Consider the following 18,510-nt stretch of genomic DNA (forward strand, 5'->3'; position numbering starts at 1 on the left):
TTTCAGATACAACTTCACTGAGAGACTCTTTCCTGTTTTTAGCAGTACCTGTCCTCATTACCCTGTGAGGATCTTACCAGTGAAGGTACAGTAAAGTAGTAATAATAGTAGTAGTATAGTAGTAGTAGTAGTAGTAGTATAGTAATAGTAGAATTAAAGCCAAGGTGAGATTACTGTAATTGGACTTAATTTCGTGCAAACCCTTTCACTTTTTTTCCAGCTTTACATTATTTTTGGCAAGAGAAAGGGACATGCCAAAGTATAAATTAGAGAGCTGATATTAAAACTGTCTGGAGAAAGTAGAGTATATTATACAATCTGACCATCCAGCCAGTAGCAATGTGTGGCAGCAAAGGGACAGACTACAGACTGACACCATTCCATCTTTGTTAACAGCAGTGGTTTTCCAGCATTTTGGCTCAGGTCTCCCCAGTAAATAACCTTTTCACTCACGGCACCCCTGAATGATTACATTGTTAATTTACAGCACCTTTTGTCATATTAACGGTATGTAAATATGTAAATTGGCGGTATATCATAAGGTAACCTCGCATGACTCGTCAGAAAAGTTAAGAGAGAGAGATTTTTTGCATTAGGACAGACAGACAGACAGAGACAGACAGACTGAAAACAACTTTTATACATGGCGTTTAACCACTTAAACCCCTGTATTCCTATTCTGGGGGGAACATTCACCAAAAATAGCAGATCTATAAACTCACAACGTGTTGGTAGTGAGCTTATAGATCTGCTATTTTTGGTAAAGAGACTTGCTGTATTCTAGGCTGAAAAAGAACGCACTAATATGAGTACAGTTTAACTCGCCTCTGGTCAGTTTGATAAAATGTCTAAGTATTCTGAGGCACCCACTTTGAGAAGCCCTGCTTTACAGACCTGCTGCAAGCAGAGCTTAAACATGTAGACTTTCTTTCACTGCATCATTCTGATGAACAACTTACAAGAGAAGCCTGATAAATGGGTCTTGGTTTCTTGTTCTGAGAGAGTTGGGCACAAGTGTGAATGCATGTCAAGACTCAAGGGGAGTAGCCTATGAACACTGGATGGTGTGGTGTCATGAGGTTATTGGTAATCGTATCCCTGGTCTACTGTGTTGCCCCCAGAGAGTCAAACCGTCTCATTCTCTGCCCTTGCCTTCACCCCCCTTTTTGCTATAAATATACCTAGAATACATTTTAGTGGTGTTGTCTCCATCTGTGTGTGTGTGTGTGTGTGTGTGTGTGTTGCTTTGGCAATGTAAACATATGTTTTCTCATGACAATAAAGCTCCTTTGAACGGAATTGAATTTTGTGTGTGTGTGTGTGTGTGTGTGTGTGTGTGTGTGTGTGTGTGTGTGTGTGTGTGTGTGTGTGTGTGTGTGTGTGTGTGTGTGTGTGTGTGTGTGTGTGTGTGTGTGTGTGTGTGTGTGTGTGTGTGTGTGTGTGTGTGTGTGTGTGTGTGTGTGTGTGTGTGTGTGTGTGTGTGCGCGTGCGTGCGCGTGTGTGTGTGTGTGTGTGTGTGTGTGTGTGCGCGTGCGTGCGCGTGTGACCGTCAGTCCGTTTACAGCTAATCTCCGGCACCGTTGGCCCGGCCAATGCCAAACTCTGCACACACCTTTGCCCAAACTTTTCCAGAATGGCCTGTTATAGCGCCACCATGAGGCAGATTTTCACATTTTTACTTATAACTGCACAGATCTGCATAACACTTTGCAATTGCACAATCCCTAGAGACCTTTGACCTGCATTTTTCACATCTGCCTTTTATAGCACCACCAGTAGGCCGACTTTTGTCAAATATTTTTTTATATTACTCATCTGTCTGTGTTGATCACATGACTATATAGATCTACTGTATACCCATGTGATCAACATGGATCTGTCCGATATATCATATTCCATCCTAATTGGCTAACATTGGCTTCCAAAGTTTGCAGGATTGGCCCGTTTTGAATAAAAAGCCTCAAATCATGAACGCAGCGTACAATTTACATGAACATTTTCACATACTTTTTAAGGCTGAGGAATAAATCCCACCCTTTTCAAATTGGCCTACTTTTTCTATATTGATATAATGATATGTAATGTATTGCATGTCTTGATGTGCAATACAAAATGCAAAGGACCACAATGGAAACAAGCCTCCCGGGGGCTTTTGTGTTTTCTTTTTTCGCATAGCTTTTTTAGACTGTAAGCCTACTGCTGTGCTGTTTCCAAAACTTGCCAATGAAGTATCCAATTAATACTTAAGAGGAGAGGATAGCTGTCTCAGTGTCTTCCCATGACTCTGAGACAGCAGTTAGCAGTTATTCCTTACAATGAATTTATGTGCAACAATTCATAATAGACTTTAAGTGGATTCTGGTGGAATATTGGCAGAATTTCACATTTATAAATAAATATCAGGTTTGATTGAGTGATTGAAGTATTTATTAACAGTTTGCAGAATGGGTAGGTATTTCACATGAAAGCACAACTCAATACAAACTAAAGACTGTTACTATGTGGACTGATAAAGCATTACTTGTTTACAACAGGGTGACGCGGGGTTACTTCAGTTCAAATGCTCTGCAAGGATCGATGGCATAGATCAGAGCCATAGAGTAAGATAGAGTTACGACATTGAGGGGGCAGAAAACAGCCTGGTCACGTGGTTCATGCGAGCCCATAGACACCAATGCATTCCGTAAACTTCCGGTTGTCGCTTTTCAATAGAAGTCAAGTCCACATGAAGTGAACGGAGTTGTCGTAACTCTGTCTTACTCTCTATGGCTCTGGCATAGAGGTCCCAGACCGGATGTTACGTTATCATTGGGCGACGGCGCTCACAGTTTTACTCACTTTCCTTTCCTGCCGCGTCTTGGGTATTTTGGACGCAAACAAAACTCCGTTGAATTCATCTACATTCTTTTACAAGACTCGTTATTGCGGTGTATTCTGTATAGTTACACGACAGTTATGTGAAAGTGAACGTTTAATCTCAGGAACATTTTCAAGTTGAAAGTAAAATGGCTTCTGTGTCGACCCTCCCGAAAGAGGATTTAACGTGTCCCGTGTGCTACAACATCTTTAATGATCCAGTCCTCCTCCCCTGCAGTCACAGCTTCTGTGAAATCTGTTTGCAGCGATGCTGGAGTCCGCAGCAGGTAGAGAGAAAGTGTCCTGTGTGTCGGAGTGTCTCCGCAACAAGTGTACCTCCTTGTAACTTGGCTCTAAGGAACCTCTGCCAGGCCTTCTTGGAGGAGGAAGAGCGGAGAGCAAGGCCTGGGTTTCTCTGCCCCCAGCACGGCGAGAAACGCAAACTCTACTGCATGGAAGACAAAGAGCCAATGTGTGTGGTGTGTCAGACCTCCAAACGACATAGAACTCACGAGTGTTGTCCAGTCGATGAAGTTGCCCACGATTACAAGGAGGAACTTCGGAGAGCACTTACACCATTGAAGCAGAAGCTGGATGTCTTTATTCAGATTCGAAAGAAGTGCACTCAGACAGAAAGATACATGAAGGAGCAGGCAAAGAACACAGAGAAACGGATTAGGGAGGAATTTAAGAGGTTTTATGAGTTGTTACAAGACGAAGAGGAGACCAGGATTTCTGCACTTAAGAGGGAAGAGGCGCAGCATAGTCTGTTAATTAAAGATCAGATTGATGGGCTGAGTAAAGCGATGACAACCCTGGAAGACAAAATCAACGCCATAGAGATGGAGCTGAAAGCTGAAGACATCTTTTTTCTGGACAACTACAAGACCACAGTAGAAAGAGCCCAGTGCACGCTGCAGGATCCAAAGATGGTCTCAGAATCACTGATTGATGTGTCCAAACACCTCGGTAACCTGGCCTTCAACATTTGGGAAAAGATGAAGGACTTGGTCTCCTACAGTCCTGTGATTCTGGACCCCAATACTGCCTCATCTCATTTATTTCTGTCCAAGCATCTGACCAGTGTGAGATATGGCAGCCGCCAGCCGCTTCCTGACAACCCAGAGAGGGTCAACTGCAGACACGGCGTCATGGGTTCCGAGGGCTATGACTCAGGGACCCATAGCTGGGACATAGAGGTAGGACTTGATGACTGGGAACTTGGTGTGATGGAAAAACCTGGCCAGACGAAATTAATGCAACAACAAGGTTGGTTAATGTTGCATCGAGATGGTAAATACGAGGCTGGAGTGGTGTACGGAGAACGCACTACTGTTGAAGTCAGCCACAAACCCCAGACGATCAGAGTACAGCTGGACTGGGACAGAGGGGAGCTGTCTTTCTCTGATTGTGATACAAACGAACATCTACACACCTTCAGACACAGGTTCAAGGAGAGGCTCTTTCCTTTCCTTAAGAGTTATTGTAAGTTCTTCACAGTCAGGGTGATGCCACTTGATGTGTCTGTAAAGGTAGAAAAGCAGTTGGGACTTGAGAGCCGACACCAGTACTGTCTAAAACAAGTCAAGTAGGTCTGTTGACAAAATGGCTCCATAGAAATGGATTTGAGCTGAGTCATTGCAAACTAAGAATTGACACAAGTAAACAATCTCTTAAGGCAGGGGTTTTCAACAGGTGGTCCGTGGAAGTATTGTGTGGTACCTGACAATTATTTTTAATAATGTAGGATTTGTTCATGTTGATTCTATTTTCTTAAGTTAAATGTTTTATCCCACGATTTTGTAACCCATTTTTCACCCAGTGTCAATTATCAAATGTAATCCTGGGCACTACACTTCGTCTGCCCCTGGGGGGGGCAGCGGACTGACCTCATGCTACCTTCTATGCATGAGGACTCCAAGCTGCTTCTTTTCACCTGACCGGGGAGAGTTTAGCCGGCTGGACATGGCACGTGGAAGGAACACGTTATTCCAACCAGTTCCTTTGCCCTCCATCCATGTAGTCAAAAAGTCAAGAAATTCAACAGAAAAGGGTAGTTAGAATCTCAAGAAGTGGGAAGTGCACCGGATTGTCTGGTTGAGTCAATATTAGGAAATGATTAGTAGTCATCAATGGACCATTGGTTGAGAAACAGTGGGATGTATACATATGGGATGCACACCAGTGGTCCCCAGGTTGATTCTAAGTCAGGGTGGTGGTCCCTCGTTCACAATCGTTGAAAACCCCTGTGTTAAGGGAATGTTTCTGTTACTTCATTATCTATTTAATATTATAGCAATTTGAGAACCCATCGTCAAAAAAAATTAAGGAAAAAGAGCGCCCTCTTTTCCTTTGAATTTGACAGTCAACAGTCTGTCTCGAGTCGATAATTTCATTCTAATAATACATGTCATTTGAGTTGATTCATCGGTGTTGTAGTTATACATTATTATTTCAATGTTGGGGTGGTATGCCTAATTGTTTAATTATTTCTCCCAAATTGTGTTCTGTTTAAAAATATTAATTGTGTTCATTTTTGAGGGGGGTGGGTTATGCTTTCTAGAACAACACCAACAGTCAACAACTAAACCAAACCAATTTAATACTAAAATAATACAGGCCATTAGAAAAAAAAAGTACCCATTGTAAAGAGCTTATACTATAACTGTCCCCAGATATGCTTAAGTGAATGTTGTTGATTTGTGAGGGGAGAATAGAAATACTGTAATACTATTTTGTGATTTTCTTTGTCATATGTCTACTTTCAACCAACTATTCAAACCAATATGCCATTATGCCTACAGTTTTCCAATAGTTCATTTAGGCATTCATTGTTTTAGAAGGTGCAGAATGTCATTGTCAAATGACTACAGATGAAATTTAGCTTCGGCTAACTCTGGCCCATTTACATTGATGTGAAAACTGTTAAATTAATGAGCTTTGTCCCTGTCAAATAAATAAATAAATTGTACATTACTGAAGTGACAGTAGTTGGTAATGCCAAGAGAACTGGCACTTGACATTGTAAAATCGACTTGTTGACATCATTGAAAATTAGAGGTTTTCTAAGATTTGTTTCCAGAATTTGAATAAAGATACAGTTTCAGATGAGTTTTTGGAATTGGGTTATTAGCTTGAGTGTGGATGTTATGGCTATTTTTGTTGTCAATATTACATGATTAGTTGTTTTATTTATTCACACATTTATTTGTCTTTAATCTGAAGCAGTAATATTTAGAGTTTCTGTCTGTTATATACTTGGTCACAATCACAAATTAATTGCATGTATTAGATTTATCAACAGTCTTACTAATATTAAAGTTAATCACTTTACTTATGAAATGCATTCATAAGGTCATAACTTGGGTTAAGTGTGTGTGTGTGTGTGTGTGTGTGTGTGTGCGCGCGCACACACACACACACACACACACACTTATGATTGTAATTAGTTAATGTATATGCTGTTATTGGAGAAAATTACAAATCAAATTTGATTTAATTGTAATTACAATTAATTGGGGGAATTTTAGTAAAGAATGTCGGTATCAAACAAATTCAAACGGACAATTATTTTACACTGGATAGATTCAGAACGCAAGCATTGAAATCATAGTGGAATATCAACACGGTATTAAACGGTATACTGTCGCCTTAAAAACGTGGTCATATGGCAATGCGGATATGACGCATCATGCAATTCCTTTTTCTCAACTGCCAAGGAAAAAAACCTAAAAGATTACTTCGCTTTTAATTTGAATGTACCGAACCAGTACAACAAATAATCGTCAATGCAAATATAAGTAAATTATAATTAAATAAATAAATAAATCTCCACTCCATGAACTTTCACCTTTTGTCAATAGTGTCTGTTTTCCACCCACCCTCGCGTCCCCGCTCGCGTCACTAAGCTTTCTGGTTGGTTTCTATTTACTGGTCGGTGCTCTGATCCGTTCTAGAGCCCGCCTACTGTATCCGGTCATTTGCACGCGCACACATACATGCACACAATGGCTCTGTCTGCATGCGCCCAACCGTTTCCATATCCGCTCTAGAACCCATCCCGGATCTGCTTCAACCTGCAATATGCATAACGCAACCAGTCCCAATGTTAATGTTTTGTCAGACTCGCAGCAGAATGGAGGGGACGGCATGACTTCTACAACACACCTGGAGTAGCTTTGAAGCAGGCCCAGGCGTCCAGAACAACTAGCACATCAAACACACGGCCGGCCTTGCCGTCTTGCATTGTGCAGCACATTCCCATGACGACTCGGCGTGGATGCTCAATGTTAAGGTGGGTGAGTGAGGCGTGCGAGAAGAAGAAAGTCTGTTTGTTTTTTGTTTGTTCTGATGATGATCTGGCACGTTAATAACACTAATAACTCAATGCTTCTTGTTACTGCTACACAGTAACATCTGACATATATTTCCCTAGCATGCATGAATCACCCTTTCAAGGACAGATCAGTCAGGGGCTAAGTGCCATTGTGATGTGTCTAAAAGCATTTCCGTGTGTGTGTGTTGCATATTTGTGTTCTTACATAAACCGTTAACCCAGGCCAAAGTTGACCAGACCAGGTATAATTTATGACCCCTGTACTGTACTATCGGGCTTTCTATGTAGAGGTCTGCTGGGGACCACGCACGACCCTCGGTTCTGGTTGAATTAATTAATCGTCCACTCACATTTAACAGTCTTTGTATTGCGTTGTGCTTGAATTGTACTGTAATTCTGAAAACTGTTAATACATATTCAATCAATGAATCCCCGATTAAACGAATACAATACATCGAGTGAAAACAAGTAGCAGGTTGTGAACCCACTTACAAACTGACACCATGACCTCAGGTATAGTTAATTCATTGGTTAGAATAGATTAGCCCTAGATTGGCTGTGATATTACATACATTTAAATTTCATGGAATGCATGTAATGTTAGTAATATCACAGCCATTCTAGGGCTAGGGTTAGATAAAGGTGTTATAACTTAGGGTCCTTGTATTCTAATTTCTGTCCTGAAAGATCATTTGAAAATCATTTGAAATTTGCTTTGCAATGTGAACCAATTCTAAAATGAAAAGGTATTGCCATTCATACATAATGCTTCACTTGTGTGCAGCCTGTGAACACAGACTTGTGTGTTGTATTTATTGTTTTTGTGCATAACTTCTCAGACTTTTCTCTGATGGAATGGTGTCTTTACTGTCTTGCAGGTTTATTTTGTTAGTTTAGTTTTTTTTGCCTCTTATTTATTCAGGGAAGTTTTGATGAGCACATGATGCTGTTTATCAGCAATGACCTGCTTCACAATCACACACACACACGCGCGCACACACTGTTGGCCACCGAGTAGCTCCACTCCACACAAAATATCTTGAGTCTGTGCACTGCATATTGAATTCTCGTTGTTGGACAATGGTCCAACAATTTGGTTTCATTGTTGAATTCATTGTTTTTTTACAAGACACGTTTATTTATAAAGCACTATGCATGCACAAAGTGCAGAACATTTCATCAGCACAACAAATGCAAACAATAGTAAAATAACATACAGAAGCATACTCGACAGAACATCAACAACATATCAGGCAGATTAGAATGCTTGCGGGTAAAATAATTTTGAGCCTGGATTTAAAAGATGAATGAATGACGAATTTATAATTTTTTGTTCTATTTCCACAGGTGACGGCAGAGGTGACAGGATTCATGACGGAACACATGGGGCTTTAAAGGAGGGGGGCCTATCCTTACACCCCCCGCCCCCCTCTGTCTTTCTCCTCGTCACTTCTTTTTGGCCAACGACATCGTCCCCTATTGTCCACCTCCTCTCTCGCCCCTAGCGTCTCTATAGCCCCACGGCCAGCCAGCATCAATCATGCACCAGAAAGGGGCCATCCAGATCATCGAGTGGGAGGATCTAGACAAGAGGAAGTTCTATTCTTTAGGCGTGTTCATGACCTTGACGACTCGTGCCACCGTCTACCCGTTCAGCCTCATCCGGACACGCCTGCAGGTCAGCTTCACGAATATATACTGTTGGGCAGCGGTGGCCTCATAATCATCATCATTTTCCCATCATTTTCAATGTAGCCGAGGTTACATTTCACAAATACAGTCAAAACAATACATCAACACAACATTATAAATCAGGATAAATTACAAAGGAACTTAAATGCAGAACAACCAGTAAAATAAATCAATTGAAGCAGGAGCAATCACGGTGAAAAATGTTCTGGAGCATTCCTTTGAACTGACCGAAGGATGGCAGGGAGCTCAGTTTTAAGGAGTTTTGAAGTTCATTCCACGAGGTTGGGCTATTGACAGAAAAAGCTGTCTTGCCCAACTCTGTCTGAGCCTGAGGAACCTTGAGCCTTAAAAAATCACTAGAGCGGGTCTGAATCGTCTGATACGTGCTATTGCTCAATTCTAACAACCCCTAAGGGTTAGAGGAGCGCCCTTGTTGCCAAAAGGTTTCCGGTTCGATTCCCCGGACGGGCAGGAAAAATCTGGGCCGAGAAGTGATCACTCACCCAACACCGCTGAAGTGCCCTGACACTGAACCCCCAACTGCTCCAGTGGAGCTGCTTAGTGGCCAACAGTATTATAAGACTGTGGTTGTACTGGTCAGCTCCCAGGTTTTAATGTGTGTCTGTATGTGCAGGGCGTTGCTGAAAATGAGCATGTGTGCTCAGCTACTACCCTGGGTAAATAAAGGGGGGGGAAAAAAATAGAAATAAAAAAATAGCCTGAAATCTAAAGCTCCAATAGTCTGTGTTACAAAATATGTTCGGTTTACTACTACAGTAGCCTGTGAAAAAAATGTACGAACATATATATACAAATTACAGCCACTGACCCCCAGACATCTATCTATTCGGTATCTGATAGGGAGCCAATTAAGTGATCTGTGTAAAAGAGTAACGTGTTCTGACTACAAGGTCTGTCCTCTTTTTACAATGTCATAAAATCTGTTCTCCACTTCTGTAGGTCCAGAGGGGCACAGCCCTCTACACCGGGACATGGGATGCTTTTTGCAAGATCCTGGGAGCAGAGGGCATGGTGGGCCTCTACCGAGGCTTCATGGTCAACACGTTCACCCTGGTGTCCGGCCAGGCCTACATCACCACCTACGAGCTGGCGCGCAAGTACGTGTCGCACTACTCGCCCAGTAACACGGTGAAGTCGGTGATAGCGGGCGGGTCAGCGTCCCTGGTGGCTCAGACCATCACCGTGCCCATAGACATCGTGTCCCAGCAGCTGATGATGCAGGGGCAAGGAGAGCACCTGACACGCTTCAAGGTGGAATATACTAATGATATTTCTTATTATGTTTTGATTTTGTTGTTTTTTTGTCTAGACTGAGTGGCAAAAAAAACTACTTTAAGTGAACATTTTTAGCTCAAATCTTTGGTGGGCCCTGGTGGTGTCGGTGGCCAAATACATGCAATTTTGGGTTTCCTTGACATGAAAAAGTGTGAGCACCACTGTTATAGCAACATAGGTTTTTCTGAAAACTTTTGGTTTTTAAAAGACATTTTTAGAATTGGCCTCCAGGCTTAATGTATGGATAGAATACAATTCCTTTCTTTTGGCAGGTGCAGCAAAAATAAGTTTGCAACTCCCGAGTCTGTGCACTTAAATATTCACATTTTTAAAAAGAATTTAGAAGAAATTGACATTTCAACTAATAATATTCAAAGCAAAGAAAGGCTGTCTAAAACGAAATGCTGTGGAAGAGAGCTGTTTGGTTTAGCATGCATAGTTTTTGATCGATTGAATACTTTATTAGTCATAAATGTAAAACAGGACGTGGTACAGTAAGACATTAAGGCTAAAAGGATAACACGAAACCTGGGGACTTGTTTCCATTGTGGCCCTATGTGTTAAGGCACACATTATCAATGTCATCAATATTGTACTCTTGGAGAGAAACGGATGAGCGTTATAATATACAATATGTGTGATTCAGAGCAGACCACACACCACATTACATAACCCTTTTAATGTATTGGATTATGTTTTATTATATTTATCAGGTTTCCCTGGTTTATTTTTTTTGTTTATTACAGAACAGTGAAGGGAAACAAACTTAAATGCCCACCAGTATCCATTGACAATACATTTCTGTTCTGACATAAGGTGAAACCTAAGATGGCGGTTGCAGCGAGCAGACACAACTTCTCATTTGGGCAGACGAAAGACATCATGATGCAGATACTGGCAGCTGACGGATTTCGTGGATTCTACAGAGGATACGTGGCCTCGCTACTTACCTACATCCCTAACAGTGCGCTCTGGTGGCCATTTTACCATTTCTACACAGGTAACCAGCTATTGTATTTGATTGTATTTGTATTAGCATTGTGAATTAGTTTACTTTGACCACACACACGGTGAACAAAAACAGTCGTGTGAGGTTAGAGTGGAGGTTGTACACACACACACACACACACACACACACACACACACACACACACACACACACACACACACACAGGTCATGAGCCAGAGTGGAAGCCATGACGGTGTGAATAGATGTGTGCAGTTCATTCATAATGTCTTCTCTCCATCCCCAGAGCGGCTGTCGAGGCTGGCCCCCACGGAGTGTCCCCACCTCCTCCTGCAGGCCGTCGCTGGACCAATGGCAGCCGCTACAGCCTCCACCCTCACTAACCCCATGGATGTGGTTCGAGCCAGAGTGCAGGTAAACTGTAAACTGCCACTTTCTGCCCAATCTGACATAGACCATCATACATAATAATGGTTTATCTGGGATGCACTGCACTCAAGTGCTGCGAGGTTGCTTGTTCCCTGCAATTGATTTGGCACAGTATAAGAAACATATAATAAAACATACAGATGTATAAAAAGGTAAAGTACCAGGTGGAGGCAAGAAGCCCAAGGGACTTGTATGAGGCACATGCCTATGTAAGGCACAATAAAACATTTAGAGCATGAACAATCATCCTGTCCACAAGAACAGGATATATGTAATTTGCAAAATATATGTCAAATGATTGCTATAGTGTTTCATTTGTAAATTATTAGGTGCCGGAGCTCACGTGCGTGCAAAAATGGATTAAAAAAAGAAAAATCTGATCTTTTTGACCGTTAAAAAAAAAGCCTAAACCACACCGAAGGGTCAGTTTGGGATAAAACGTTTTTTAAGGTAGACCACACCAGCTTAGTTGACTTGAAAATGAAACTAAAATAATAATGTACATTTGGGGTACTGGAGTCCCTCAGGTAGTGTCTGTTATAGCGCCACCAGGACTTTTGTAAAACACATTAGGTAGTGTCTGTTATAGCGGCACCAGGACTTTTGTAAAACACATTTTTTGATATTACTCTACCAGATTCTGTCCAAAAATCCCGCAAATCGTTACACAGTATCTCTACAGTGATGTGTTCAAGACGGAGCTGTCCAATATTTCATATTAATATCATTATAATTGGCTAACATTGGATTTGGATTGGCCCGTTTTGAACAAAAAGCCTCAAATCATGAACGTAGTGTGCAATTTACGTGAAATCTTAGGCTGAGGAATATATCCCACCCTTTTCACATTGGCCTGTTATAGCGCCACCAACGGGTGAATATTTGCCAAACACATTTTTGGAACAAAATGCCTCAAATCATCCAATTGCCATCCAAGGTGTAAGAAGAAATGGCACCATTTTCACATTGGCCTAGTATCATAGTGCCACCAGGAGGCCACAACCTGACCTGGCTTGGTGGAGACCTGTGCCCCGAGGCGCACTTCATCTAGTTGTCTGTGCCTTGATGCCACCCACAGATTAAACAGGGTATTGATGCTTGTTTGGTTGTGGTTGCTGTGTGATTCTGCTTAAGGTGGAGGGCCGGTCGTCTGTGATAGAGACGTTCAAACAGCTGCTGGCAGAGGAGGGGACGTGGGGGCTGACCAAAGGTCTCTCGGCACGCGTCATCTCCTCCCTGCCCACCTCTGTGCTCATCGTCGTCGGATACGAGACCCTGAAGAGACTCAGTCTGCGGGACGATCTGGTCCAAAACAGACACTGGTGACCGCTGCCACAAAGCACAGGTGGAAAATGACGTTTTCTGTTTGCCTACATGCTGTCCCAGTGGTCCCTACTCTCCCTAAACCGACCAGCACTGGTTAACAGGGAAGGAACTGCTTGAAAACAGTCACTGGTGAGCAGGGACTCAATTCATATATTGTCTACTTCACCAAACTGCAGCTAGTTTTTCTTTGCTTTAAAAAAAATAATAAACAAAATGGTTACCTATTGGCTTTCAGCATCACTTTCACCACTACATCTCCTAGCAAGGGTTTTAGAATGGAGCCTCCAGACGAAGGCAGCATCCATAGTTAAGTAGAGGCAAACAGTGGACCAGCTAGCTGTTTATTTTTAGAGTGGAACAGGACCTCCGCAGTGGTTAGACTAAATCTGAATCCAGAGTGACTTAGAAAGTGCAAGATCGGAGTGGCGTGAGCTGTAGCCAAACGACAGGGTGAAGGGAGTACAAGGAAACTTAAATGCTACAAAGTTAGTTACCCATCACTTCTTGTTTTTTGTAGATACAATTTCTCCTTCCCGATACCGATACCGATCCCGGTTCCTTGAGGGGGTTCCAAATGGACCCTTACAAGTCTATAACGCTTGAGACTGTACACTATCATTTGTACACCATCAGTTATGGGCGTGCTTGAAATAAAGGTTTGAGAACCACTGATCTAGTGATACATAAAAAGTAAAAATAATGTAAATTGTACAGTAAGAATATAAAACGGTAGTGCAAATATGACAGTAAATGAAATCTTGTCATGTGAGGAATAACATGGTATTAGAATGGCATAGACTGGCATACTCGCCGATACCGATACCCGCATTTTAGGCAGCATCGGCAGCTTTTCTGATACTTCGGTTTCGGGACAACTCTACCACAAACGGTATGTTATTAAGATAGTATCATGTTTAGACGGATGTTGTTGGACTGACCTTTACCTGGTTATCCTAGTTACTTTGTCATTTACTTTTATCTTGCATTTTGTCACTCCGGACAAGTGTGTCTAATAAAATGGCTGAATTGTAACTAGGATACCAGGTAAACACCCAACCTACTTTTGTGGACAAGCAGACAATTATATGTCTGTCTAAACAACATGCATAATATACGTAATATAAACAAAATAGGCAACAAGTGATGCAAGGAAAGAGGATTGTGAGGTGGAGTGTGAAGAGGCGAATTTTCAGACTGCGGTGGAGAATGATTCATGAGACTCAAGTAGTGACTGAGGAGGGGAGCTCATTCCACCACCTGGGAGCTAGGAGGAGTCTGTGCTTGGGGTGTTGACCAAGTGTCTTGACGGGAAGTCCAGGAAGAGGTGAGGGAGCATGTCCTGAAGTTTAGGGCTTGCCATGCCATTCACTGCCTTGCAGGCCATTAGTAGTAGGCTTCTGTCGCATGGCAATCACTTCCCATTCTGAAGGGAGTGAAGTGACCACAGCTTTATCCTGTCATCCTCTCAATGGATCAATGACTCGTACTCAATATATGACAGTACCATATGCAGTTGTGGAAAAAGTACTCACATTTTTTACTTAAGTAAAAGTATCATTACTGCAATATTATAAATACTCCGGAATTCTAAAAGTACAAAAGTATTGGCTTCGAAATGAGCTTAAAGTACCAAAGGTAAAAGTAGTCATTATGCAGAATGTCCCATTTCAAGTTTTCAAATGTATACAAATAATTAGTATTTAAGTAAATGTACTCCGTCACCTTCTACCACTGACCATATTTGTGTAAAGGCTGGTGGTTATATCTGTCCACAAGACAAGAGCAATCTCACCTGGTTCCATCCCACCTAATGTGCAAGGAACCACAGGAGAAAGATGGTTCTTCCTCAACTGACCCCCATCAAAACAACAAACTGCAATACCTGTGTAACACATGAGTAGTCAGCCTGAAGAAAGAAAAAACATTCATCCTGTAAAGCAGTGATTCTAATCTAACTAAGTGATTCAAATGTTCATATTTGAAACATCTACTCAGGAACTTTAATATTGACCACAAACCAATTGTTGGTATTGCTGCTTGTCTTTGTGTAGCGTGCAGTGTACTGCGGCCATATCATTTTAACACCGATGATAACTATTGGGTGTGGTTAGGACTTATTTCATATTTAAAAGGGCAACATCACAGATTTTAAACCCGAGTTCTATCATTCCAAGGTATTGGAAAAACTGACAGCCTGCAGTGCATGGCTCGAGTCTAGTTCATCAACCAGTTCTGTTCATCTATTTCATCAACCTGTTCATTTCTGGTGTATCTTGCTGTGCTCCACAAGGTTTCTGCACTGCGTGTACGCGTTGCCGCACTGGAAGGGTTTCCCCTCTGCGTGTGTTTGCAGATGTGTCTTCAGCGAGGAGTTTGCGGTGTAGCTCTCGTCACAGAAGAAGCAGAGGAATGGCCACTCTCCAAAGTACGGGATTCTTCCAGATGAACAGCATGCTGCTCTCAGCCCTTTGCCTGGCATTTGTGCTGCTTTTCCTTCTCAACGCGAGGCTCCTCTCGGGGCTTCAGAGCATCCTCATCTTCCTCATAGACGCCCTCTTAACAGGCCGTTGACGACCGCAGAGTTTATGGACTGGTCCACACTCGTCTCCTCCAGGTCCAGTGTCCTCAGAAGTTTGGATGTGGCAGCAGGAGGCCAATAGATTTTGGTACCACGTAAGGTAACCGTTTTATGTTTTCCTTTATGTCTCTACACATCTGCTACTGAATTGGAAGATTTATCCAAAATATAAACTAGAGACATGTAGGAATACAAACATGTTATGGTCACCATACGTGGTAACAATTTGTGAAAATATCAGTGTCTCCTATTGCGTGATTCTTCCGAATGAACGGCGTTCAGAACGCCTGTTCGCAGCCTTCCAACTGGCATTTGGGCTGCTTTTTCTTCTCAACCTCTGGGGCAGAGTGTTCACTGCATTGAGGCATATGTGCAGCCACTGCTGGCTCCTGCAGTACTGTATATCTGGAAGCCTTCAGGTTCAGAATTAGCTGTTGGTGTAAAGGAGACAAGGGTCTCAAGTGAGTGGGGTTCAGCGTGGTGCCAAGTATGGAGGTGTGTGTCCCAGTTAGAGGACACAGAAGAATCAATTTATTACAGCTGTGGTCTGAAACATAGGACATTCATACATCTTATTTTATGTAAAACAATAAATTGCAACAAATACAATAGATTAAATATATGGCCTATATTGACTAAACAAGATTCTGTACATTCATACAAATGTAAATATTATACACCAAAGCAAATAAGGACTGTAGATATATGGTAACAATCACATATGATTTACATTAATATACAAACAACTAGCGCTGTGCACAGTGCATACTGTCTGTATCAAACAAACTACAATGTCTAACAAATGCTTCGGAGCTCAACGATCTGCACCTGCAGATCTCTGATCACCGTGATGGTTTTGTCTTTGCTCACCTCAGGTGTGTTCACGATGTCCTTAGCTCTGCTGGCATAGCGTTCAGGGTCTCACCGTAGTTTACATCAGCAGCAGAAATTTCCCACCTAGACTGTCTTTCAGAAGCCATGTCAGCACAGAGTCTCTGTGTAGGTTTCTTCTTTTTCTCTCGGACCACTGTCGCCCGCTCTTTGCATCCTCTTGCTTCCTCTTGCTTCAGAGGCTATGGCCATTGGCCGGTTTATCTGGATTACATCCAATAGAATGATAGGAGTCTGGTTAAAAATAATATGTTGCCCTTTAAAATGTGCTTTTACTGGTGATTTTGTTCAGTAGAAGTGCTGTTATTGAACAGCACATGCAAATGAGACTGAACTGTAAATGATGTACATGAGTGTTTGACTAGTGTAGTACTAGTAGCACATCTTATTTAGTTCTCAAGGTGACAAAATCAATGGCCAATAATGGCATACCATATAGGCATGACTGTGCTACTGATCAAACTCAAGGCATGGATTCCCAACTCATGGACCAGGTGTACTGGTCTTCATTCTGGTATCTACTTAATTAACGAGTTAGTTAACGACCTGGTAGATTGATCTAATGGTCCTCAGGGCTAGAGTTGAGAACCAGTTTTAAAATTGTGATTGTTTAAAAGCTTGAATGTGCATTCCAATAGATAATACATAATTATGTAGGCTTTTTTTTGCAGTTGTAGCAGCTCCTATGCACAGCTGTGTGTCTGTCTGTTTGAGCACGGAATGTGCTCAACTGATTGCCTGAGCACGGAATGTGCTCAGCTGATTGGCTGAGCACAGAATGTGAATGATAAGAGCGCCGCTCACTTCACACGCGTGATCTTTCTTGCAGAATGGTTACACCTTTGGGTGTCTGGCTGCCTGGGTCTGTCCCTGGCTGGCTGGCTGGGTCTGAACATGAAAATAGCGTGGTGTTACAGTACAGTGACAGTACAGTAGAGGGACCCCCACACGGTAACTGTCATTTCTAACCGTGTCGGACGTATAACGTATGATTTGTTATTGTATAAAAGCCACTCCTGTGGTCAACTGGTCATCACTATCTTAACGCAACAGGACCAGCTGGATGGATATTGTTAGTAGGGTTATTCCAAATATTGATTTCTGAACTCTGCCTAGTAGTATTGGCTTATTTTTGACAACGCTAATATTTAATTTTGAATTTGGGAGAAATGTGTATTAAATGTACTGTATATTATTGAAAAAAAGGCCTATTACTCAAACATACCTATAAATAGTAAAGCAGAGAAACTGAGTGGTCTCTAAGTGCATAGTTTCCAAAGCTACTGTATATCTATTGGATCCATACTGGATAATATAATTTAGATTGTATCCTTTCATATGCATCACCATCTTTTGTTTGGATTTGGTCCCAAGCACAAAATGAAATCGCAAGAACCACCTGTGATACCTCTGAATATTATGTGAATGAAAAAGCAGGTGTGTATGATTCTTAGACCAAAAACCTGTCAGAAACAGACATTTGTGCCACCCATTTAAACGTAAAAGTTTGAGAAATCAGTATGAAACTCACTGTTTCACATTAAGATCAACAGTTAGTAGTAGCTATGTTAGTACACTGCCTCTTTTTACCCCCGGGAGTGTGTATACGTCGTATATCCAAAGTGAAGATGTTTTCTTTTCTTTGTCAGACTTGGGAGCTGTATTGGAGTTCAAGATATGAGCTTGTCCACTTAACATGTTATGTTAAAGACAACATGTGTTATATGCTGAAGGAACTGGGTTTAATGTGTCTGTAAAGTTACGTTACAGTATAAATGTGTAGCTCACACTGCCCGTTTTGTTTTTCAAAACGGCTGTTGAAGCAGAGGGTTTGCAACTATGTTTAAATCTCTTGAGACGTAATACATCCCACTGGTGGTGAATTATGTTTTTCGTGCCAATGTTTGTAAACAGGTAAATATTGTTTTGTCATTAAGTACATTTTATGAAGTAATGTGGACACTGAGCAAATGAGATGTACCGATTTCTTCAAAATTAGATGTCTATGTGAAAGATCACCTGATCAAATAAAGCTATGTCTTGAACACTGCCATAACTTGTGACATCGATCTGTGCATAATACAGTGATATTTCACGTATTCCTACGGGCTGGGGCACCGGTTCATTTCATTGACAAAA

At 41.8% G+C, this 18,510-nt stretch overlaps 2 protein-coding genes across 3 annotated transcripts; both read left to right on the plus strand.

Annotated features, from left to right (window-relative positions):
- Positions 1 to 2,852: 2,852 nt before the first annotated feature.
- LOC308314189 (E3 ubiquitin-protein ligase TRIM35-like) lies at positions 2,853 to 5,191 on the plus strand. The gene has a single exon (XM_080761656.1). It carries the CDS (start codon positions 3,006 to 3,008, stop codon positions 4,446 to 4,448), a length of 1,443 nt encoding a protein of 480 aa, XP_080617782.1. The 5' UTR covers positions 2,853 to 3,005; the 3' UTR covers positions 4,449 to 5,191.
- A 1,788-nt stretch (positions 5,192 to 6,979) lies between these two features.
- On the plus strand, positions 6,980 to 18,420 carry slc25a44a (solute carrier family 25 member 44a). Of its 2 annotated transcripts, XR_013963991.1 has the most exons (7): positions 6,980 to 7,150; positions 8,540 to 8,870; positions 9,845 to 10,156; positions 10,997 to 11,180; positions 11,434 to 11,561; positions 12,711 to 15,919; positions 15,957 to 18,420. XR_013963991.1 is itself a non-coding variant. In XM_080762528.1 (6 exons), exons 2-6 carry the CDS (start codon positions 8,733 to 8,735, stop codon positions 12,900 to 12,902), a joined length of 954 nt encoding a protein of 317 aa, XP_080618654.1. In that variant the 5' UTR covers positions 6,980 to 7,150; positions 8,540 to 8,732; the 3' UTR covers positions 12,903 to 18,420. The 2 variants fall into 2 exon arrangements, 1 of the variants encoding a protein (XP_080618654.1); XM_080762528.1 differs by having other exon boundaries at positions 12,711 to 18,420.
- The last annotated feature ends 90 nt before the right edge of the window (positions 18,421 to 18,510 follow it).

Source organism: Protomyctophum bolini (genome assembly GCF_963924005.1).
Source record: "Protomyctophum bolini genome assembly, chromosome: 4".
In the NCBI taxonomy this organism is placed as follows: domain Eukaryota; kingdom Metazoa; phylum Chordata; class Actinopteri; order Myctophiformes; family Myctophidae; genus Protomyctophum; species Protomyctophum bolini.